The sequence below is a fragment of the Rutilus rutilus genome (assembly GCF_951802725.1).
Source record: "Rutilus rutilus genome assembly, chromosome: 15".
In the NCBI taxonomy this organism is placed as follows: domain Eukaryota; kingdom Metazoa; phylum Chordata; class Actinopteri; order Cypriniformes; family Leuciscidae; genus Rutilus; species Rutilus rutilus.
In genome coordinates, this window is record NC_140220.1 from 9,671,781 (window position 1) to 9,697,535 (window position 25,755).

Below are 25,755 nucleotides of genomic sequence, written 5' to 3' on the forward strand. Positions count from 1 at the left end.
AATTGGGGAAAAATGTCCATGAGCCCAGTTTGAATATTGCACACGTAGCATCACAACTCAAAAGATGAGATGGACATGATAAATCCAAAATCAATTTCAGATGCAGGTGCACTCAACCTAAACTAAAGAAAGCTTCGAAATTGATAGCAGAGCGTGACGTGGTACATCATTGGTCATGTTTTTGACATGTTCGGCATTTTGTGTCATGAACTGAAAGACATTAATGTTGTTCTGTGGAAACTGTAAATAATCAACATGATTATTTTCGCCGTGCCTCAGATTTGTGGATGTGTATACAAACTTGCTTCTTGTATAAACTTATGTCTATTGAAGTACTGTGTAAATGTTTTACAGTTATCCTGTGTGTGACCCCATAAAACCCCTATATAAACCGAAATAAATATGGATATTTAATTTTTACATGCTTTTAATTTTATATGTGTCACATAACGTGTATGATTTTTGTAAGCTGTAATAAAATCATGTAAATCAAACAAACAATCTCCTAACATTAATAATTACACCGTGAGTTGATAATTAGTGCAATATGCAAAGCAATTTGATCTAAAATGATGAAAAAAATAAATAATTACACAGTAGTACAAAATAAATATAATTTACAAAGTATTCAGTGATAAAATCTCCCAAATTTACTTATCATATCCAGAGCCTCCCAGTGAGATTGAGATATTTAAATCAACACACTAAATTGAAATCCACTACAGACATAAACAGAAGCGTTATAATAAGCTTCCTTATTTAATCTCATCTGAGTGACCACAGCAGCATTAATCTGACCGCCACCTCTCCAGATTCTCATCTCTGGAGTCATTTAGATTCACACACACGTAATTGAGGTCATGAATTATGAGGCGGATATCAAGGTGCATCTGACCTTAATGACTAACGAATGAGTGCTATTGGTTCAGGGACAACTTTAACTCACGTGCAGAATATAAACAGAATGATGCCCCTTACAACCCTGAGTAAGAAGAACGCACAAGCTGGAAAAGAGGTAATTAAGACTTTAAATGGGGGAGGGGAAATAATAATAAGGACAATAACAAAGGACAACAAAGCTCAAGATGCAGAATTAAAGCAATAGTTCTGCCAAAAATGAACATTTTGACAATCTACTGACCCACGTGCCGTTTCAAAACCGGATGACTTTATTCCTTCTGTGGAACACAAAAGGAGAAATGTTCACGAATGTAATGGCCACTCTTTTCCATATAATGTAAGTGAATGGGGATCTGGGCTGTCAAACAAAAAAAAGTTACAGAAAATAAAACAAAAGAAAAAGAAAATGTCCATGCAACTCAAATACTTCATTAGTTGTTCTATATGACCAAAAACAGACCCAAATTTCAGTTATTCACATATAATCTTCTCCCCTACACTGTAGCTCTCGTCTCCTTTACAATGCTGCAATGTGATTGGACAAGTAATCGTCAACTTGCATTGATGTCAGAACTAACATACTGTATCTAAAGACTCCATATTTGAATACATGTAGATGTGGACAGTAAATGGTAAGATCACATACAATTAATGTGTGGCTTCTGAAGAATTATGAATATAGACTTCGAATATAGAGCATTTCGGTGCTTTTGGGTGTCATTTTGGAGCTTGGATGCCCTTACATTTCCATTAAATGGAAAAATGTGCAAATGCATTCTTCAACATTTCTATTTTCTTGTTCCACAGAGGAGGTTTGGAAGGACATGATGATGACGTTACATTTTTGGGTTAACTATTCCTTTAAAAATGAGATTCAGGGTAAGAAATGCTAAAAGTAAAAACAACAGATCATGATATGATCGATAAAAGAACAGGCTAGCACATAGCAAAGATCCAGTCCAATGTTTTCGCACTACATGTCAAGACTGTTACGTTTGATCACAATATAACACTGAACCCGGAACAGGAGAATATAGCTCATAAATGAAACGAGTACTTTTAAGTGCTGATGATTTCATTGTCCACACATACCTTGGAAAGGACAAAACACTGAGATAACGATACTAACCTAAAAACATCACAACCTTCCTGTCTGAGCTTCACACCAGTGCAAAGAAGTTCAAAAGGTTTTCCTCTCTGTACAGCGCTAAAAAAACCGAAATGCACAAAAATATAAAATCGGGAATATACAGAGGCTTTGTATCAAAATAGTTTTTGCTTCTTTCAGTATAAGTTAAGGATAAAAAGTGGGTGTATCAGTCATTTAAAAATAATAGTCCAAAAGTATAGGCCTGTTATGACATGACAATCCGTTTTAAGGTAGAGCGGAGGCTAGCGCACTTGTACTGTATCCGCTGTGCTGTGACGAACAGCTGTCACAGAGTCATCGGGCTCCTGAGACTGGAACATGGCGCTGAACTGGGCTTGAGCCTCACGTAACTGCTTGAGCATGACAGAGCAGCTCAGTCCGCGTGCGCAGTTCACACGCACCAAACCCGACTGACCGCCCGACAACACCCAGTTGTATGAATCCATGTTTGGGTTAAAACGGACCTGAGAGAGAAAGAGAGTAAAAAGACTGATTTTCTTAAGTAGATAGTTTGCATGTCACTGATTTGTATCATTCACAGTGGGTTGCTCTTGGTTAGCGTTAATTTTGGCCCCTGTGTAGATATATTTATGGTCTAAATCAGATTAATTAGTAATTCTGAGGTCTGTTTAACCTGTTCCTGTATGTCCTCTGTGGGTTACTGCACTATGATGCCAGCAATAAAGCATTTTAGCACAGCTATAATCACGGTGTATGTGACTCTGATGAACAATAAACGCTTCTCTTGCTGGAAGACATCCAGTTCTGCCTGTAACTTCCTCCTTGGACGGGATGGGATTGGGATTAAATGGGATTTAATCCAAAATGGGATTAAAGGGAGTAGAATCAAACTTTTCCGCATTTATTTTACACTACAGTTCAAAACAAACAAACACACATTCACGCATGCACACACACACACACACACACACACACACACACACACACACACACACACACACACACACACACACACACACACACACACACACACACACACACACACACACACACACACACACACACACACACACACACACACACACACACACACACACACACACACACACACACACACAGAGGAGATCTTCACTTTTATGGGACCCTGTAACTTATTGGACCTTATTGTAAAGTGTTTTGTATATATATATATATATATATATATATATATATATATACACACTATACACAAACACACACACACACACACACACAGAAAGGGAGAAATATATCTAATATATCTAAAGATTAATAACATATTATGTAAACAAACTTTTATGTTAGATGCCATTAATCGCAATTAGACAGCACTAAAATATATACAATGAATATATAATATAAAGTTTATTATAAATATAAAATGATATATATATATATATATATATATATATATATATATAATACAAAAATATATATATATATTATATTTTACAAATTATATTATCAGAAATGTACTTTATATACAGCAATAAAAATAAATCATTACATCAATAAAATGTAACTGGGCATTTCTTACAATATCCTTATAACCATAAATGATCAAATGTTTCATTGTGCAGTGTTTTATTCAGAAAGACCCACCATCTCAATCTACACAGGCTGCTTTCTTGCTCTCCTCCCATCATCCACTCTAGATCCAGAGTGACATTTTCCTAATTTTACAGGCCATTAGTTTCTGTCCATCTTCTTGCTTAACTCTCAGCAAACCACCAGCTCTTTCTCGCTCTCTTTCACTAGCCAGTGCAAACACTCCAGACAGCAGTGCACTGCCACTGCTACATACAACTATAGCTTTTCCAGAGTGAGTAACAATATAGCTAATACAGGTTTAGTCTCCACAAGGTGACTGCTGATGGATCACCTTAAGGGGAACATAATTAAGGTCAAAATCTTATATCACATGGTGAGTATTCTGATATTAGAATCTGTACTTACACAGCTCAAATACTTAATTTTGATTGGTCTATAGCAGCCCATCCTGTGGTCCAATAGGTGGTCAACTACTACAAAAAATTCTGTTGGGATTTCACATGATTATCCTGGCATAAAACAAGCATCAGGTGCAGCTGGCATCAGTTTCTCAGGGTATTTCACAGCTCTACACTAATAGGTGTCAGTGAGGGCCTCAGCTGGTCTTGTTTACTGTTATATAGATAAATGCGATCTCACCTTGTAGAGTGCGCTCAGTGGCATCTGGTCCACTTTAGCGACACCTTTGACCTCGTTTTGATGCAGGTGCTTCATCATGGGCCGATTTTCACACTTAGCAAAGTTCCCCTGAGAGAGAAAAAACCAAGCTGTTAACTCCAGAGTTAAGAGAGCACTTGATAGAAAGTACGGTTACTTACACTTATTATAGCGGATATCATCAACTACTTCACATTACAATCCATGTCACGTTCAAAACTTTACAATCTCATAAAAAGATTGCGCCTGAAACCCAGTGCGTCTAGTTTCAATCTCTCACAGTTTGAATTACTTTTGAACGGTACAGTGCATCACTGGCAATTTTCACACAGCAGCAGAAAAAAAGGTTGTTACTCTGGTTTGGAATGCTAAATATGACTGTTTATACACTTATAAATAAAATAAAGTGACTATAACAGTAAATATAATGACTTGCATTTCAATCTATATCCAATCCTCGCACAAAGTTATTGCAATGCTTCAGAAGACTAGGAATTAAACGTGCTGATATTAAAATTCTGGCTGATGCCGCTAATAATTATTTTCATGATATGGCCGATAAACAATAAATGGATGGTATTATAATATTCTATTATGTCTGTAATTATTAATATGTCTAAAATTTTAAACAAAACACAAACTAAATAAATATATTAAATGTACAGTATAAATAATGGATGTTCATTTTAAGATTTGCTATTTAATAGTGTTATTAAATTACTAGTATTAGTAGATTAAAACTTTATTAGATTAGAACTTAAAGAGAGTGTTAGATGCACAGACAGTAAAGGTAAATGTAAAAAAAATTATAATAATAATAATAATAATACAAAAAATGTAAATAAATAAATAAATAAATAAATAATATATATAGATATATCACATTTAGATCCACACTCAATACATTCAAATCTCTATTGTCTGCTGAATACATTTATGCATTTACATTTAAGGTATACATTTGATCAATTCATGCATTCCCTGGGAATGAAACCCATGACCTTGGTGTTGCTAGCATTCTGCTCTACCATTAATGCTTTATAAAAAGGACATTTCCTTCCCAACTACAGTGGTCACAGAGCAGTGCTACCATTCAGACCATTGTTCCTTTGCTGCCTGAATGTGTGTGTATATGTGCAAGGATGACTGAGGAGAGTTCAATTAACCCAATTCAAACAGCCTTTGCCTGCTCCAGACCGTGGCCATGAAGTGGACATGTGCAGCGCGCCATGGATGGACGGATGGAGGGGGGTGGAGCGCTGGAGCGTGAGAGGGCAGAACAGATGGAGCATCTCTGTGATGGGGGTAGGCCTCCAGGCGGGTATGACTTTAAATTAATGAAGGGTGCAGAACTTAATCAACATATAACCCATGAGATGCGGGATGAGTCTCAGAGGGATCCGAGAGAGAGGGGTGCCAAGAGGCTAACACACAGACAGCACTCCTGGGCTCTCAACTGTGTCTCCTGCACTCGCTCAGGTGTGCTGGGAATATAACTAAGCCAATAAATCCAGCCCGGCCACGGCTCCTGCACTGTCCGTGTGTAATGATCTGTGGAATAGGCTGCGGTACACAGTAGCCATCACACACAGATCATACACACACAGCCACTATCATATACACACATATTAGTGAGGCCACTAATGGATTTTTACATGGTCTTGCAAACACATAAGAGCACATTTTAAGAGCTTTTTTTTTTGTTTGGTCGAAGTGCAAAGACAAAAATGTAGTCGGTCAAATAAAATAACAGCTTCAACCAACACTAATATGGCTAACACCCACCTGCTTTTCAGCAAATCAGTTATGAATCTTAACAATACATCACCTAATTAATATTCATGAGCCAGGACAATAAGGTTTTACGGTGCGCCCCTTTACTTTTCCCAAAAATTATTTCGTTTGGTGCAGAGCTTTGGTGAAAGTGAAAGAAAATAGCTTAAATGGCAACAAAAAATCAATACTCTCAAAATCTGATTTCCTACATCATTTCCCAAGCACAGAGATTTGTCATGAAGAAAACTGCTCAACAGCTCGGCGATGATGAAGTTAAACAATGAATCGTGTTTTTGAGTTTCTCACCAGGTCCAAGTCATGAAAGTGGAGATAGTACTTTCTGACTGCTCCTTTATAGGTCAATGGCTCCTTCCCAGGGTTATTTGTAGCGTTTTCCATGTCCTCCTCCTGTTCCTCATCTCCAGGCCTCTCACCGGGTTCAAACTGGACCATGTCAGTCCTGTACACTGACTGTGGGGATTAAGCAAAATGGTCAATGTTAATTTAAGGCTTTAATATGTGGGGATTCAATTAATGATAAAAAAAAAAAACGTACATATCTCCGTCGTCTGATAGTGTTGGGGTCCATATCCATTTCAGGAAGCAAACTAAACAAACAATCTCCTCCATTGTCCGAAACAGCAAAAGTATTCATCCAATCAGACATAGACAGGCTCTGAAAGAGAGAGTCGTTTTGTCATTATTAGACAATTGTGATTATATTAAACCATGTAGAGATAATCTTGTGAAATGTCCACGTACCCAAATAGTGGCTTTTCTAGGACACACAAAGTAAGGCTTAATTCCAAGGTAACCTGAATCAAAATAATGGACTCCATGTTGCCCAAACCTACACAAAGCAAAAGAAAAAAATGATTTGATAAGAATATAAATACAATGCCTGACTTAAAACTTTATATCATATATTCAAAATAGCAAAAATGTGTGGACTCACGTGGCAAAGCAACACTCTTGAGCCATCAGGATGCCGCTCCAAAAGAGGGGCCAGTAAACTTCAGGGGACAGGCAGCGCTTTACTGCCAAAAGAGGCACGTAGGTTTTCCTCACATCCCACATTTTAGCCATGCGATCATCTCCGACTGTCACCAACAAGTTACTTCCCAACCACAGAAGATAAAAACATTATGTAATTCATGTTTTTCATACCTCATCACAATTACAAACAGACCAATCATTTTAACAATATTCCCAGTAATCTTGCTCTCCAGGTACACTACCATTCAAAAGTTAAAGTAAATATTGTGAAATATTTTTACAAATTAAAATAGCCACTTTCTATTTTATTATACAGTATGTTGAAATATAATGTATTCCTGGAATGTCAAAGCTGAATTTACACATCACATGATCCTTTAGAAATCATTTTAATATGCAGATTTGGTGCTAAAGAAAGATTTCTTATTATTATCAATGTTGAAAACAGTTGTGCTGCTTCATATTTTTGTGGAAACTGTGATACATTTGTTTCAGGATTCTTTGATGAATAGAAAGTTCAATAGAACAGCATTTATTTGAAATAGAAATCTTTTGTAACATTATAAAAGTCTTAACTGTCACTTTGATCAATTTAACGCATCCTTGCTGAATAAAAGTTTGAACTTCTTTAAAAATAAAATCCTTCTGACCCCACATGCTCTCCTCTGAGCATCTGGACAGTAAAAGGGCAGAAGAGACAGCTGATCCCCCCTCAAACCCTCCGGCTTGAATGCTTGAAATTGCGTGCATGGTACGGCTGCTCGTTTGTGGCAAAAATCATAAACACGACTATTTTTGATTAATATTGAAATCACGATTATTTGTGGGCGATATGATCAAAGTCTTATTTCACGAAATGCGTCATTAGAAATATCAGTGAAATTTCACAATTATACTTTTTTACTTTAGCAAAAACTAATACTAGGCTAACTAGTGTAAGAAAAAGACAGCATTTTACAACACTCACTTATTTGGCTGATTTGGATGTTAAGTTTGGGCTTTTAGGGAGTGAAGGAAAGGAAGGAGCGCTGGACAGAATGCGGCAGCGGAACAATAATCGTTTTACCTCGATTATCTTGTTTTCGTAATCGTTGGAAGCCAAAATCGAAATCATTTCCGATTAATCGCACAGCCCTAGTGCATGCATACAAAATTTTAAATACAACCTTTAAAAGCATTTCTTTAGGTGTATCTGAATTCTACATGAGCAGTCACATTTAAAGAGCCTAAAGAAAAAAAAGAAAGAAAAAAAGACAAGAAATCTCCACTTGATTTCACTAGCCCCCTGTGGGGCAGTGGGATATGGTGTCATTTTCCAAATGAACTTTTCTAATGCCACTTACAGCAGTCTTTTATAAGGTCACAGCTCTTTAAATCGAAATGTTACGAACAGGCTGTTGAAACTACTGATGCTGAAACAATGTGTGATGCTATATGATGAAATATATTTGATCTGGACTGCTTCTCTGTTGCTAAATGAGAAAACTCCATGGGCGGGCTCATCACAAAATACAACACAAATACCAATGAAAAATACTGGATAGGACAATCTCATATAAATAATACCCATGTTCAGAAGAAATCTATACCAATCAAATAAAAAACAACCTCAAGTCCACACCAAACGTCTGACTACACTACAGATGATTCTCACCTCGAGGCTTTGCACCAGCTCAGGGTTCGGATGTTCTCGTCGTGGGCATGAAAGCAGTGGTAAGGGAAGAGAGACACAACTCCATCTGGAGACTTGACTTTCAGTAGTGTAGACTTGCTAGCAAGATCCCACAAACCAACCAGACCTGGAAAAGAGAAAGTGAAGTGAAACATATTGCGACGTAAATAAAACAGACATTTACATTTTTACAATTCTCTTTAGAAGAACAAATAGACCCATAGACAAAACATATTAAATCACCATCATAGAAGCCAGCTGCCAAGAGGTTATGTGGCTTGACATGGAGCCAATCCATAGCAAAGCACAGGCCACTTTGACCTTTATGATCTGCCTGGTTGGAGCCCATCTTCAAAGAAAGCACCTTCTTCACCTGCAAAAACACACCATCATAAAACAGGTCATATAACACTGATCTAGAACACTTCATCTCTCTGTAATAATTACAAAATTAATGGTATACATAATTCAGGGTTCCCACAGCTTTTGACCAATGAATATCCATGACTTTACAATATTTTTCCATGATTACCACATATAAATTTCCTACATTTTTTATAAAGCTAAAAATATATACTCTATACATAGTGTATTATATATATATATATATATATACATATATATATATATATATATATACATAGTGTATTATATATATATATATATATATATATATATATATATATACATAGTGTATTATATATATATATATATATATATATATATATATATATATATATATACACACACACACACACACACACACACTGTGTTTAGCAGTGCTAAAATATTTAAGATGCTCTAGTCTAAATGATACAAAACGGCTAGAAATTACGTATTTTTTTAAAGAAAATGTACTTCTAAAAATAAATTTCTAGCTGTTTTTTTCAATATTTTAGATCAAAGCACAGCTTAAAAATGTATATGCACTATAGAAATTCCCATTTATATAAAATATACAAAGATTTTATAGAAACAACCCACTATAAAAATGATAGAACTATGTTTATGAAAATATTATTATTACCATTTAATATTTGCACAATATATATTTTATTAATTCATATTTTTAAATTCCCTTATATTTCAAGGTATTTCATAACAGTTTAATAGTTGCTGAATAGTTCTATAAAGCTATTTCCTTCTGCCCTTACCCAACAAAAAGTTTAGATTAATCTTTCACTCTACACTTAACACTTTTTTAGTTTGAGGAGGTCCTTCTATCATGACAGCTAATTTCCAGAAGATCATCTCTTGGATGCTTGAAAATGTTACGTAGACTGCCCATAAAATGGCCCAGAGGAGCCATAACCAGAACAGTTTTAGTGAAAAACCACTTCAACTGTGAAATTAAGCTACAGTGAAAATGACACGGAAGATTCAAGCAAGCATTCCAATGATCTCTTGCCATTCTACCTTTACATCAGTTGCTTCAGGTTTGATGCAATGACTGTGTAATACAGTGTGTTTTTTAATGTGTGTGAAACAAAGACTGAGGTCTTATCTGTGAAAATAAGAAGCATGCAGGCAGAGAGTGGATATTGACCTACCCGGCATATCAGCGGTGCTTGGCTGGTTTCTCCTATTGGAAAACACATAAATGTGTTCAGTGTGCACTTATAGATAGGAGCATCACTATTCAACACATGACTGCATTTATCAAGAAAAACAATCAAAGGAACAAGGATCAAATGACTTGTGCTTAACTGAAATAATTTAAAGTATAAACAAGCAGCAATTTAACAATGTCATCATTTAAAGGGGTCAAACACAGTGCATTTGTTTTTTTTCCCGTTAAAAAGTCATAATTTCATCACCATTTTCCACTTGCTCTCCTGTACTATTAGAATCGAATGGGCTGTTTTTGCTACCATCCCTTTAAGACTCCTGCGTAAAACCTGTATAGCTGTAGAGGTTGTGCTTTTATTTAGAAATAAATAATACTTAAAAAAATAAATCTACTAATCTTTCTTTTCCAAGTTCGAATGGAAGAATGAAGTTCTTTAAACAGTGATTCATATTCTCATTAAGCAGAGAATAGAAAACAAAAGAGAAGTGCTAGAGGTGGTGAATGGAGTCACATGTATGAAACTGTGTGTGTCTATGGTCAGACACTGTGCGCATGGACCGAGTGTGTGGATGGGAGTGCAGAAGTGATATATTGCCGCATGGCTTCAGGTTGGAGCCGTACAGAGAGGGGTGACGGGTCGATCAGGTCGATAAAGCATCGCACCTCTGATCCACTCATTCTGGCAGCGTGGCAGACAGCCCTGATCACGGGCCCTTTCTCCAGGCTGACTAAGGTCTTTTTGATTGACAGGCCAGGAGGAAACGGGTGTCAGGTATTCGGCTGAAATTCATGGCCTCAAACACTAACAACTGTGTAGCGATGCATCTTTTTTGTCATTTCAATTATAGATCCTTGTCTGATGAAAACAAGCCAGTAAATTATTTCCATTGAGAAGGGAGGAGTCAGCGTCTCTCTCGTCACCTTTTGCGGGACAACCCTTTCACTCCAGAGAAAACCTATTTATAATTATCTAGCATAAACCTTCCAAACCCGAGACCATAAATAGAAAGTGGGAATGTGGTTACCGGTAACTGTTTTATCACTAGCTTTTTGAAACGTGTCCTATAATTGCTACTGTGAGTCCTTTTCAAATCAATGGGCAATCCAATAATCAATCTACAGTACGAAAAGGTTCAAATTACAAATTAGAAATTAGAACAAAATGTTTAATAAACAAAAACCTAAAGTAAAATAAAAACGAAGAGAAAAACAAGGAGATGTACAAAAACAAATGAAGCAATAAAAAAAACCTAAATTTAAACAAATAACTATAAAAAATAGTTTTTTTTTGTATTTAAAAAAAATCATTTATAATAAATTTGTATTTATTACACAATAAATAAACAAAATATTAATAAACACCTAAAAAACGAAATAAAATGACAATAAAAACAATATAAATTAAACTAATAAAATGACAATAAAAACAGAATAAAAATAAATCAAATGACAATATAAACAAAAACCAATAAAAACAAAATAAAACTAAATTAAATGACAATAAAAAACAAAAACAAATTTAACATAAAAACAACTAAAAAAAAAAAACACAATAACCAAACCAATAAAAAAAAATGTAATTTTCCTTAATAAATAAATATACAGTAAATATAACAAATATTAACTAAATATGAATAAATTACCTGAATAAATATAAAGACAAATAATATGATATATATATATATATATAAATATAAACAAAACATAAATAAAAACCTATAAAATATAAAAACAAAACAAAAATAATAAAAAAACATTTTGATTTTCATTTATATGCACAATGTTTCCCCAACATACTCACTCCAACACACACGCACGCACACACAAGCCAAAGAGCAGGTCTGAGGTCTGACAGTAGGATTGTGCGTTCAGTAATGAAGGTTAATTCCCTGAGGGATTAAAAAGTTCTTGGCCAGAGCTCATTGCCGGGTCACTGACCAAAGACTCCAGGAGAGCGAGTCCAGTAAGAACCACAAACAAAGCCATGAACAGTGTCAACAGAAAACAGTTTCCAAAACCAGTGTGCAGATGTTAAACTGGTGGTGTGTGAGAAGCAATTTCTGTAAGTAATATCCGGAAAATACAAGAGCGAGAGAAGGAATAGCTTTGTAAAGGTCATAGAGCACGTTTTTTAGTTGAACAATATCCAGGCATTCCTTCAGAATTTACAACACAGAGAAATAAAATGCAAACGGTGCAGTACATGCCCATTTCAGTCCAGATCAGAGTGAAGATCAAAAACATACATATTCAACCAGGATTTCTTTTTCTCAAATTCCCTTTTAAATTCAAGACTCAACTTGAAGAAGAATTGACGCTCACTAACAGCTTCAGTCCTTTGAGAGAAAGAGGTCTTTAAAGAAAGCATTTGTTACATCCGAACAGTTCTTCTGGCCTCAGGAAAGCGTAATTAAGAAAGCATTAAAGCTTAGAGTAGGATCGATGAATTAGAAGCTTGCAAACAGGGAGAATAAGACACTGGCAGCACTGAAGAAACAGAGGCGGTTCATTAATGAACGTGGGCTGGCTTCTTATCTCCACTGGAGCAGGGCCCGAGTCTACCACACCGAGGGCCCCTGAGGGACCGACAATATCACTGCTCAATAACTAGAGAAACCTAGTACAAAAGCAGAATGTCTGAATGATAAATAGTCATTGGCCATGAAATTGCCCCTGTTTACTAGTGTATTAAAGTAAGTGGAAAAGTCCATTAATTCCATTATATTTCCAGGATTTCAATAGCCATGAGAAGCGCTATATGAATATTGTTTCTTGATAAAATTCAATTTTATTAAAAATATCACATTTTATAATGTAACAATAATTATATACATTACTGTTAAAAAAAAAGTTTTTTGTATTTGAATATACTTTAAAATGTAATTTATTCCTGTGATGTCAAAGCTGGATTTTCAGCATCATTACTCCAGTCTTCAGTGTCACATGATGCTTCAGAAATCATTCTAATATGCTGAGTTGCTGCTCAAAAAACAACAAATCTTGTTATTATCAGGGTTGAAAAAAGTTGAAAAGAATGAATTACTTTAAAAAGAATTGTACTGACTTAACCTTTTGAATGCTAGTGTACATTAAATAAGATTATCTTTTATTAAATTACATTTCGTTCAATTATTATTCAATGCTATTCAAATGTACTTTTTATTTTATTCAAAATTTCAAATTGTACATATTTAAATTACTATTAATTCATATTAAAATGAATTAGAATATAACATTATTAACAAACCAATAAAGATCATAGCAAACACAATTTTTCATTACTGTATCATAAAATTGTGCAAGTCAGAACAATAAGTTGCGAGAGAATGATTTTACTGCCGGTAAAGGGTAGTATTTCAGGCACTGGCACACCATATCAGAAATGTTTCCATGATGTTTAAAGCCTGTTACAGAACTCTGCCATGTTAAGTTACTAATTAAATCGCAGTGGTATGGAAACAGTTAATGCGGAAACAAGTACACTACACAACTCATTATGAACATATTATCAGCTCTTGAGATGTGATGGATTGTTGGCTTGTGGCTTGTTGGGCTTGTTGGATTGTGATGAGCACATCTCAGCTCTTGAGATGTGATGGATTGTTGGCTGTATGCTCAATCAATTAAAATATGATATGCATTCATCATGTTAACCAATGACTGACATCTGGATACAGAACACAGTCCCAGCAGATCAGTGCTAGAGAGAGATCTCTTTATATATATATATATATATATATATATATATGCATGCATTTTCACATTCTCAAAAAACATAATTTCGTATGATTTATAATCTTTTTTCCTCTTGGGGACCAAAAAAAAAAGTCTCCACAAGATAAAAAATTACTGGTATTACTATCCTTGTGGGGTCATTCGGTCTCCATAACGTATGGAATACCAGGACCACACACACACACACACAGTGAGGGCATAGACTTCCATTGATTTTATATCAGGTTAATAATATTTCCTATCCCCGGCCTAAACCAACTCCTATCCCTAAACCTACCCATCACAGAAACATGTGCAAAACACTCGATTTTAATATAAACATGTTTTAACAAGTGAGGACCAGTAAAATATCCTCACAAGTCGGTGGTCATAATATATAACTATATAAGTGAGGACATTTGGCCCTCACAACATAGCTAAACTTGTACCTGTACACACACGCACGCACGCACGCACACTCTTTCTTGTTCTCTCTCTCTCTTTCTAGTTATTTGCTGGCATCATTCGTGAATTAAAAGGATCTTTATAATTAAACCAAGGCTGTATATAATACCTGTAGAAAGCTATCCGTTAGCAATCCCATTCAGTGTACGCAATTTGTATTCTGTGACATCAAAAACAGCATAATATAATAAAATGCTTGCTATACATGTTTCATGCAAAGAATTTCATTTAGTCAGAAAGACTAGTGATTGGAAAAATATGATTTTTGCTTTCAGAATAGCTCATAAAACAGACTTGGCTATGAGGAGCGATCGGTTAAACTGTAGACAAGCGACATTTCGCTGCTGTGAAAAGGGGGGCCCTCTAATCATACGGCTGAAGGCAGTGAAACTCATATAGGCACTAGACCCTCCCTCCTTTTTCCTCTCTCACTGTGACCGTGATGAATGAGAAGCCCTGGGAGGGTAATCTTTTGCAAACACACACAAACAGTACAGATAATGTGTTTAAGAGAATAAAGAAAAGAGGAAAACAGAGAATGATGCAGTGAATGACAGGTCATCAGTCTGTTCCCAGCACTCCCTGAGGAGAGGACATTACGAGCTCCCACGGGACAATCAGCCTACGCTGGCCATTTTATCAGTGCATGTGGCCTTAAGATGGGCAATGAAATGAAATAACATCCCACGATCCACATTTAAGAACCTGAATAGCTTCAGAAAATATTTGTTTGAAAGCCTGTAGTAAAATACTTAGAGGGTAAAATAATAATTATTAATTAATGAATTAATAGACGAATGAAATCAAATGATTATAACAACAACAACAACAATCAATCAACCCATAAATAAATTAAATTCATCTTCCAAACAATTTCAGTAAATTTAGTTTGTTCTGTTCTTAAACTTTTTTCCAATGTTTGTAAAATTTTATTAAAGACATCATGCGATAAAGATTTGATGGTTAGTTTAGATAGTTAGTTTAGTGCTAATAAGAAAAATTCATTACAGCACTTGGCTTGGGACTCTTCTGTCTTGTGCTGTCCTCTTCTGGAAGGATCAACACATTGCACATGAAGTCACTGGGTGTTTCTAAATCATGAGTGTCCAATAAGGAATGGCCACCTTCCATCAGAGTCTAGCCTCAACCCGAATTAAACATCTGAACAAGCTAATCGAGGTCTTTAGGATCACTAGAAACTTCTAGGCAGGTGTGTTGAAGCTAAACGCTAGGGGAAGTTGGCCCTCCCGGAGCAGGATTGGACACTCCTGTTCTAAAAAAAACAACAACAGCCAAGTGTCCCACAGAGAGTGTTAAAATAGTCATGACAAACTAAACATTGACTGTCCTTGGCACCTGATATGACCCCTTTAAAGAAATGCATTTGACCATTCTCTCACCTTTACTCTGATGGTGTGCTGCAAGGGCTTCTGGGTGTGGAAGACTGTAGACACCGATGGTTCCATTAGAGAAAGCTGCTGCTAGAAGACCTAATCTAGGCATTTGTGGAGCCTGACAAAAATGAAAACACATTTACATCAATGTACCCTACAATCACAATCACAATCAAAAAAAAAAAAAAAAAAAAAAAAAATCACAGAAAAGTATTAAGAAGAATGTTCTCACAAACACAATTCATTTGAAAGCATTATTTTAATACATTTTTGTTCAATACAAAATATATATATTTTTCTTTTAAAAGGTACACTATGTAACATTCGGCCCTCTAGTGGTAAAAAAAAAAAAAAAAATGAATGCATTTTGCGGAAGTTCATGTTTTGGTTGTGTGACTGTTTGGATAATTATGACCTTTTCAAAAAGCCAAGTCAATGTTGATTCTCATTTTATTACGAGCTCTGTCGCATTCTCGTTTGCCAGCAGACTCTCCTCTCCTCTCCTCTCCTCTCCTCTCCTCTCCTCTCCTCTCCTCTCCTCTCCTCTCCTCTCCTCTCCTCTCCTCTCCTCTCCTCTCCTCTCCTCTGATTTGAGATTTAGCGGCTCCATGTCAACCTTTCTCGCTCATTGTGACAACTAACCTCTGCCACTCACACACCATACACGCGTCAAAGTAGCCAGATAAACTTTTCTCTATTTATGGATATGACGAGACACACATGGGCGAGTGACGCATGTATGCAATTTCCTGCGAAAACCATCTTGACAGGTCTAAAATATAAACTGTTATACTAATATGCTTACCATAGTGAATCAGAATAACACAAAAACACATTTTGTAAGAAGGGTTGATATATCGATTTAAATTTAGTTAATTCTGAACCAAAAAAAGATACATTCTATACCTTTAAATTTTCTTAAGGGGTGGTTGAATATGATTTACTTTAGTTAGTGTGTAATGTTGCTGTTTGAGCATAAACAACATCTGCAAAGTTACAATGCTCAAAGTTCAAATCAAAGGGAGATATTTTCTTTTAAAGAAATCACTTTTTAAGGACTACAACAAACGGCTGGTAGGGACTACACAACATTCCTCCCGGGTTAGTGACATCACCAACCCTAGAATTTACAGAAACCCCGCCCCCTGAACACGATTTATAGATTATCCAGACAGAATGCTAATCAATGACTAGAAGATAACTACACATAAGCTACATAAATTCACCAACTAACCATTCAGAAATGTTGTCTACATGTTGTCACTTGTCTCTCCATCTTTCTGACTTCGGTTTTAACACAAAAGGCTAAAAGTTTTTGAAATTTCCAGTGCATGTCTGTGTGAGGTAAAATGACACAAGCTCTTGAAGCTCCGCCCTCTGTACTGGGAGCAGCAGCTCATTTGCATTTAAAGGAACAGACACAAAAACAGTGCGTTTTTGCTCACCCTCAAAAAGTGACAACTTTAACATGCTATATAAAAATATTTGTCGGGTATTTGAGCTAAACCTTCACATACACACTCTGGGGACATCAAATACTTATTTTACATCTTGTGAAAAGGGCATTATACCACCCCTTTAGACTATTTGGTCTAATGTCATTTCTTACCTTTCTGCTGGTGGAGGGCAGCTCCCACACTCCTGCAGGACACCACTTTATATTCCAGATGCATCCGTCATCGATCGCTAGAGCATATGCTAGATGAGGAGCAGTTGAGGGCCTGAAGTGGGCAGATAAAAGTGTCAGAAATTACTATTTTATTTAAAGGTGCATTGCGCAACTTTTCATGTTAAAAATACCCGTTTTCTAACCCATACATGCTTAAACAATTGCCTGATGGGCTGACTGAGCCCTTCTCTGATCACTGCGATTGCCTCTATAATCCTGTACAGTAAAATAAATAAGAGGGATTCGGGTCGGAATCTGAGACTGGGCGTGACGTCATGCGCGTTCACGGCACGCTCATATGTCTGGCAGGTTTGTGTATGCGCCGACGCCGCCATTCTCCGTAGAAAATGGATTCTAAGAGACCGGCTTGTAGTTCATTTCAAACACCAACGCAAACTCCACGTAAGATAAAAAAAAAAAGAGAACTTTTGTCTAGTGCAACCAAAAGGTCCAAATTGGAGTCAGACAGGCGTCGGGGTAAGACGAGAGTAAACATAGGGAAGGCTTTCAACAAATGGAGAGATCTCCGGTCTGCTCTAGGGCTTAAACGGGATCCTCAGTTGGCTTTTTTCTTGATAAAAAGGTAAGATATATCCCATTCTCTAATGTCTGATACGGCCAATAATGACAATAAATGACGATCCATAAAATGTGTAATGCTTTAGCGTAAGCTAGATAAATGTACAATCGGAATAGGTTTTACTAACTTACCATTGTCAGTGATCAGGTTCAGAATGATTGTGATATAAAATGCTGATATATAAGTTAGATACTTAGACACAAATTTTGAGCAAATTACTGCTTAATTACGATGTATTGCTATTGGAATATGCTACTTAGCTGATCAATAAAACAGGCTAAACCCCCGCAAATCTTCGGCGGATTAGCCTGTTTGGCTTTTATGGTAACGTCATAGTGCCACTTGATTGTTTATTACCTTGAGACATTTGGGTGTACTTTGTTGACCGACTGTGTATGGTATGGTATCATGATTACAATTTTGAGCTTTTACAAAGTTATAACTTATATTGTTCATGAACGTGTTTCCATAATAATAGTCATAAGTGGATACAGTAAACACATAACACAGTTCAACATGGAGATAGATGGGAATAAAAAAAGTTTTCTACTACCCCCATTTTTTCCCTCACACATAAGTGTGTTATTTACTCAATTGCCTTTCCTTTCACATATTTTAAATTACTTGCAGAATTAAAACTTTATTACCTCTGAAGACATTATGATTGTAAACAAAAGATTTGTGCGGCTGATGCTCCTTGGGTTATGACCAGCTCGAGCTCGTGCAAGCGTGCGTGTGCGTGTGGTCCATGAGCGTGCACACCTCTGGTTGCAGTTTCGCTTGCCGCCAGAGGGGGCGTAGTTCTGCGAAAACTCAGACTCTCGCGCAATGCACCTTTAAAGCCCAAAACGCCATACATATTTCAACATAAAGCCAATCTGTAAGTAATGATGCCTTATCTTGGTCACCTGCTTTTACACTGAAGGTCTCCGATGTCCCACAGCTGTAGTAAGACAGGACCTGAGTACAGGTTGTTGATTTTGTGTTTTTCATCCATGCCTTTGTGGCAGTAGATGGCAGCATATTGTCTTTTTGCTGCCCCGTCAGGACATGGGCACCACTCCATGGACCGCACAGGACCCCCCACAAAGAACAGAGCGTCCCAGCGCTCAGAATGATGTGGCAATGATTCAAACCTGCAGACATTTTTCATGAGAGCAGACATACAAACGTTTGAGGTCAGTCAGACTATTTTTTAAATAAATTAATACTATAATACTAAATGTTCTATTCATCAAGGAACACTGCAAAAAAAACACAGTTTTCACATTGTCTCAAAAATATTACCCAGCAAAATTGTTTTCAACATTTATGATAATAATAAGTGTTTCTTGAGCATTAAATCAGCATATTAGAATGATTTCTGGTGGATCATGTGACACTGAAGAATTGAGTAATGATGCTGAAAAATCAGCTTTGCCATCACAGGAATAAATTACAGTTTAAAATATATTAAAATATATATATTTTTAAATAAATCCAGCCTTGGTGAGCATAAGAGAAATCTTTTAAAAACATTAAAAACCTTGCCGACCCCAAACTCTTAAACGGTAGTGTACTAATAATTAAAAATTTTATTAAAATAAATAATTTAAAAATAAAAAAGAATAAAAATAAAACACTTACTAAAAAAAGATGAAATATTAGATCAACTAACCAAACAATAACTAACAACAGAGAAAATGTGAATGTGTAGTTAAATTTTCTAAAAGTTGACTCTCAGGATTACTTATATTTTAGGTCAAAGGGGACTGACTGAGAAAAAAAGTTTGGGAATCCCGCCTGTACTAGCTGAAATTAATTGTAACATATCTAATTTATTATTAATGACAACAATCACACCATGTAAAAAATATTTGTATGAAAGAGACAATGACAAGCAACTGTCAGTGTCATTCATTTGCGTACTAGCAAAAAAAACAGGTTGATTTAATCACTGTCAGTAGCTATTTCCATCCAAAGTTGTGAATTTAAAGGACAAGTTAGGTATTTTACACTTAAAGCCCTGTTTACAGATCGTTTCTGATGAAATAGAACAGTTAAGATTAAAATTTGGACACATGCTGCTGTCCCGAGAATTTTAGGTTTCTTTCGCTTTCCCCCCCCACCTCCAGGATGGCTGCATAGGTGCACTGGAACAATCCTTCCTAAAACGCATTAAACTTTCGTTTACAAAGACGTGAAACTCACCGAGTGGTCAGGGGTGTTCACTGATATGCTCACACAAAAATCGCTGCAAAAGATGCTTTCCAACAGGTTTTATCGTAGTTTTTGTCCAACTCCATTGACTTGTATTGGATGTGCTGTGAGGTACGGGCTGGAGTGTCTATTATTCAAGCTCTCAACGGAAGAATGTACGGGTGTGAGGCGTTTGGAAAAATAGGTCCACAGTTTTACAACGAATGGTAAAACACCTGTTGGAAAGCATCTTTTGCAGCGATTTTTGTGTGAGTATATCAGTGAACACCCCTGACCACTCGGTGAGTTTCACGTCTTTGTAAACGAAAGTTTAATGCGTTTTAGGAAGGATTGTTCCAGTACACCTATGCAGCCATTCTGGAGGTGGGGGGGGGAAGCGAAAGAAACCTAAAATTCTCAGGCCAGCAGCACGTGTCCAAATTTTAATCTTAACCGTTCTATTTCATCAGAAACGATCTGAAAACAGGGCTTTAAGTGTAAAATACCGAACTTGTCCTTTAACTTATGTGCAAAAGAGAGAAACGAGAAAAGAGAACAAAATCGTCACTTTCTGTGAAATTGCTTTATCAAATCAATTTTGATGACAGACGTTTGGCTCAGGCTTTTCAGAATGATAAAACCAACATTGGAAACTGATCCACTGGTTTGTCCAGTTATCCAATCACATCCTCTGTAGAAGTGAAGTCACATGAGTTTTTTGCTGCGCATTGAGGGATTTATTCAGTTAATGTGTTTCCATCGTAGTTTATTTGCATGTCTTCTTATCAGAAAAAATTCATAAAAATGTAGCCGCCTCAATTGAGAGTATAACTTTTTAATGCGCATTTTTAGAATTTATGAACATTTTGGCATTTCCATCCAGTTTGTTTTATGCGATATCCCAGAATGCACATGATAGGTGGATAGCTACTGTGAATGCAATTTTAAAGAACTAGAGCCTGAAACTTACAAATGATATCTTACCTTTTCACCGTTTGCAGTTTGATCTGTCCCTTGATTTTTTCCCGAGTAAAGGTAAAAGAGGCAGATTCTTTCTCTTGGGGTAAATATTTTTCAGCCTCACTGTTAATCAAAACAAACACCTGTTAAAATGACAATTTCTTTGTTTCCATGAATATTATGTGGTATTTAGCTATACTAATACCTGTTGGACAGGAAATGCCAATCTTTGGCAGAAGGAATCCACTCAGGAAACACCCAGGGGGAAAAGTTTTCATCCCGGCTAGCATTTAGGAAAAGTAGGAAAAGTAATTTAAAGATACAAGCGATACAAATATTATACATTGCTAAAATGCTAAAACTTGTAGAAAGTGTATAGCTTACAATGATTTGGTCCTACTAAAACAGTTCCAGACAGGCTCCATGACATTGTTAGCCAAGCCGTTTGGAAGCAGACACTGCTGATAAGCAGAACATAATTAAAAAATTAGACCACACAGATATAGAAATCAATGTCAATAACAGAGCAAAGAGTATTGGGCTATAAACTCACATAATTTCCTCGGGATGGTCTGCTTCTGCGCTCCACGTTCAAGCTGAAGTCTGGCTCTGAATCTTCTTCCTCTTCACTCTCTGCCTCTTCAACCTTTCCTGGGGAAAAATCCTCATCATCATCCAAGTCGCTGTCAAACTCTGGAGTTTTCCTTTTCGTCCCCCTTCCCCTTGCTGCATTCTTTTTCTTGGAGGTGCCTTTCGCTTCACCAGATTCGGACCTATCTTTTGTTGATTGAGTACCGAGATCCTTGGCCAGCTTGTGAAGATAATCTAAAGCACTGATCAAGATGAAAAGAATGAGATTTTTACAAAATTAGCAGCTGATCAGGACAAATCAGATCCTAAAGAAAATACATCAAGGTTTGTGAAAATACAACAATATTTTTACACACCAAGACCTGGTTTCACAGACAGGGATTAGATTAAAGGAATGGTTTAATCAAAAATGAAAATTCTGTCATCATTTACTCATCCTCAAGCTGTTTCTAACCTATATGTTTCAAACATTTGATGGATCCCATTGACTTTTTTTTTTCCTACTATGGAAGTCAATGGGATCCATATCAACTGTCTGGTTACTGATATTCTTCAAAATATCTTCCTTTGTGTTCAGCAGAAGTAAGAAATGTATTTCCATCTATGTTTTTGCTACTGCAAATTTTAAGACACTTTGTGAATAGCTCAATGGTAAGCATGTTGGTTACGCAACGTAGAATAACCAAGTTCAAGTCCTGATCAGAACACTTCATCTGACCATTGATTTTTCTAGAGCAAGATATAATTAATCCAGCAATATACAGTATACTATACATTCATACATGCTATATAAATATGTGTGAAACTGCATAAAACTGGAGAGCATACACTTTAGCAGCTCTCCTCTTAGGCCGACCACTAGAAGTGAGTTCAGAAGTATCAGAGATTGCTGAATTGTCATGTTGTGGTGGAGTCTGTGGAATGATCTCCTTTCTCCTCCTTTTAACAGTAGTCTTTGCCTTAGAACCTTGATTCTTTTGGGTTCCCTCAGCATTAACTGGGCTTTCCTGGTCCACACCTGGGGGAACCTGGGAGGTCAGTCCTAGAAAAGAAAGTCACAATAAAAGATTCATGAACGCAGTGGGAATTAGATCAATTTCTGAGTATTTATTCACTTATAAGGCATAAAGAACAAAAGCAATTTAAATCACATCATGACGGTCAAACGTGCCTTTTGGCAGAACTTGGTTCTCCTCTAATGACAAAACTAGTCATATAAGAGCAGGGTTTTATAGTTAACTAAAACTAAAACCATAAAAAAAATTACACGCTTACCAGACATTTGCATCTCTGACTCCATCTTTTGCGGCTCTGAATCCTGAGTAGCTCCTTTACTCTCCTGGTTAATCTGTCCCGGTTGGTTATCGGTGTTCTTTTCACATGGCAAACCCATTTTTTCGCCTTTCTGCTCGCCCAACTTCAGGGCAGCTGCTGCCATTAATACCTGTTCTTTCACAGAACTGCTCCCAGCACAGTCTAGAAGTAAAGAAATGTGTTGATTTTATATGCAATGGTTTAAAATCAAATGTGTACAAAAATAGAATGTCAAACAAAAAATATATAGGCAATATATGCATGTTCAAAACATGGCATTGTCATGGCATCATGCACTTTACTGATACTATTTTGTTAGTGTGATATTAAAATTGAATCAAATGTGTACAAAAATAGAATATCAAATAAAAAATATAGGCAATAAAAGCATGTTCAAGCAACATTTCATTAAATACCATGATATTACAGAAAATACATATCCAAGAAACATGGCTTTGTCAAGGCATCATACACTTTTCTGGTACTATTCTGTTAGTGTGATACGAAAATGTAATCAAACGTGTACAAAAACAGAATATCAAATAAAATAAAATAAAATATATATATATAGGCAATATAAACAAAAACAGAAAAAATTCAATTCCAAAACCATGGTATTGTCATCATGACATACACTTTTCTGGTACTTTTTTTTGTTTTTTGTTAGTTTGATACTAAAATTGTTCAGAAATAGTAATCCACGCATGCGCAAAGTCCCGATGACAGGCGACTTGCCTACACAAACATTGAGCTTACTCAGGTTATGCCAAACAATAATTACTCAAGTAATTTAAATCTCATACAAGCAAAATAAATAATTAAATAAATGTGACATTGCATTTTAAAAAGTTCAAAACTGCTTTTAAAATAAGCAACGTTATATACTGCCTTGAGTTGATGGATGTTCCTTCTCCTTCAGAAGTCCATTATATTCGAAAGAATAACTTTATAATAAGAAACGCTTGCTTCCATAAAGGACAGGAAAGACATGGGCTTTTTCCCTACACTGACAGCTTTTAACAGTGGCTCAGGCTGATCGTCCACTCTTTCCTTCAACCACACAGTCTACGATTCACGCGGGTTCGAATCCAACTCACCTGACACAATGAAAGACTCACTGCCGTCAGACGCCCGCTGGGTACAATCTGCCCGATCCCGATTTAAATTAAAACACTAGTATTCAAATGTGCTGTACAGAAATATGCTGCTTTTCTATAAAACTCCTCAGCTAAAGCATTTTTTATCTATCAGCTAGCCGCCGCCATGTTTTAAGGGTCGCCTATGACCTCGTTTGCTCATTACCGCCCCCTATCCAACACTGACACCAGAGAGGTTTTAAATATGTGCGTGATCCCGCCTGACCACGAGGTGGTGTCAATGTGGTCAAGCACAGTAGAGTGCTTGTATATGAGAGAGATATGTATGTACTCGTGCATGCTTTTACAAAAAACAATACAGCCCTTCCTCTTATCCTCTGCATTTGCAGAAGTAATTGGTGATCTTTTTCAAATCTTAAAATGTATGCATAACTAGAAAGCTGTGTAATCTTTTGAAGGTATTTCGATGATTCATCATGTGCAAAAAGTCTGTTTTGAGTTGTATTCATTTTACATTTTATAGTAGTTATGGTTTTAATGGATATGTTGGAAGTGTTTTTTGTTTGTTTTTGATTACATATTTTGAAATCCATTCAAGCAAATAAAAAAATAAAAAAACACATAGGCCTACACTACAGTGTACACACACACAACGTAATTTAGTATTATTAATAGTCCATTAAATATTTAGTATTAAAATAACAATGCTGAACACAAAAAAAGTCACAAGCTAAAACATATAAACATTTATTGACTTGATTAGTGAAATGTTAAGCACATTTACACTGTTAAGGAGGATTGATCCTACCTATTTTACATTTGTATGCCATTTTTACTTTGTGCATATGTGTGCATGTATATTTAAAAGAATCTCTTTTCATAAAGACATATGTGGTTCTCTAAAACCCCCCAAAAAGATGATGTATCTCAGTAGACAAACTCATTTTAATCAACACAACAGCTTTTGAATGTTCCAACAAACACATTTTTTCCCTCCGGCATCCAGGAACACTTCTAAACCACAATGTAACTTCATACTGAAAGGCTAATCACCGTCAGAATCACACTTAATAATATCACAGAAAAACAGCAGCATTCATGAACACTGTAACATGCATCTGTTTCAATAAGTTGGTCACTGGTCTAGTGTAAAAATTAGAGGTGTGGCACGTGAGACAGAGCTACTATATTCATACATAGATATACTTATTTCAAATATTTTATTCCAAAAATGAAATAAATAATCAAGTCAAATTGTGATATTACTTTCTTTAAGAGAAGTTTTTAAATGTTTGCTGTGGCCTTTCAATATATGCAGCTCTTCCGGTCTATAAAAAGGGAAACACAAGTTTACATCCTACAAGCACAAACACTACCGTTTGCATTTGTTGGAGTTAATAAGATTTTTTTTTTTTTTAAAGAAAAGAATACTTTAATTCAGCAAGGAGGCATTGAATTGATCAAAAGTGATAGTAAAAAAAACTTTCCACAAAATTAATTTAAAAAAGTTGATAATAATAAGAAATGTTTCTTGATCAGCAA

At 36.0% G+C, this 25,755-nt stretch overlaps 1 protein-coding gene across 4 annotated transcripts; it reads right to left on the reverse strand.

Moving 5' to 3' along the window:
* Positions 1–1,009: 1,009 nt before the first annotated feature.
* Positions 1,010–24,429, reverse strand: gtf3c2 (general transcription factor IIIC, polypeptide 2, beta). 4 transcript variants are annotated; one of them, XM_084433326.1, is made up of 19 exons: positions 24,214–24,429; positions 23,078–23,278; positions 22,631–22,844; positions 21,765–22,044; positions 21,596–21,672; positions 21,417–21,494; positions 21,236–21,334; positions 18,982–19,209; positions 17,434–17,545; positions 15,831–15,942; positions 10,232–10,263; positions 8,925–9,054; positions 8,664–8,808; positions 6,969–7,130; positions 6,776–6,863; positions 6,570–6,689; positions 6,320–6,484; positions 4,220–4,327; positions 1,010–2,514 (listed from the first exon to the last, which is right to left on the reverse strand). In XM_084433326.1, the coding sequence occupies exons 2-19, from the start codon at positions 23,238–23,240 to the stop codon at positions 2,293–2,295; spliced, it is 2,535 nt and encodes an 844-aa protein (XP_084289452.1). In that variant the 5' UTR covers positions 23,241–23,278; positions 24,214–24,429; the 3' UTR covers positions 1,010–2,292. The 4 variants fall into 4 exon arrangements, with proteins under 4 accessions (XP_084289452.1, XP_084289454.1, XP_084289455.1 ...); XM_084433328.1 differs by having other exon boundaries at positions 21,596–21,669; positions 24,002–24,429; XM_084433329.1 differs by having other exon boundaries at positions 21,596–21,669; positions 24,214–24,426.
* Positions 24,430–25,755: the final 1,326 nt, after the last annotated feature.

Excerpts from the sequence above, each read along its gene's own strand:
- gtf3c2 (XM_084433326.1), bottom strand. The coding sequence starts at position 23,240 with ATGGCAGCAGCTGCCCTGAAGTTGGGCGAGCAGAAAGGCGAAAAAATG. Across the intron at positions 8,809-8,924 it reads GGCAGCTGGCTTCTATGATG|GTCTGGTTGGTTTGTGGGAT; the intron begins GTGATTTAATAT and ends TCTCTTTTCCAG. Across the intron at positions 2,515-4,219 it reads CACTGAGCGCACTCTACAAG|GTCCGTTTTAACCCAAACAT; the intron begins GTGAGATCGCAT and ends TTTCTCTCTCAG.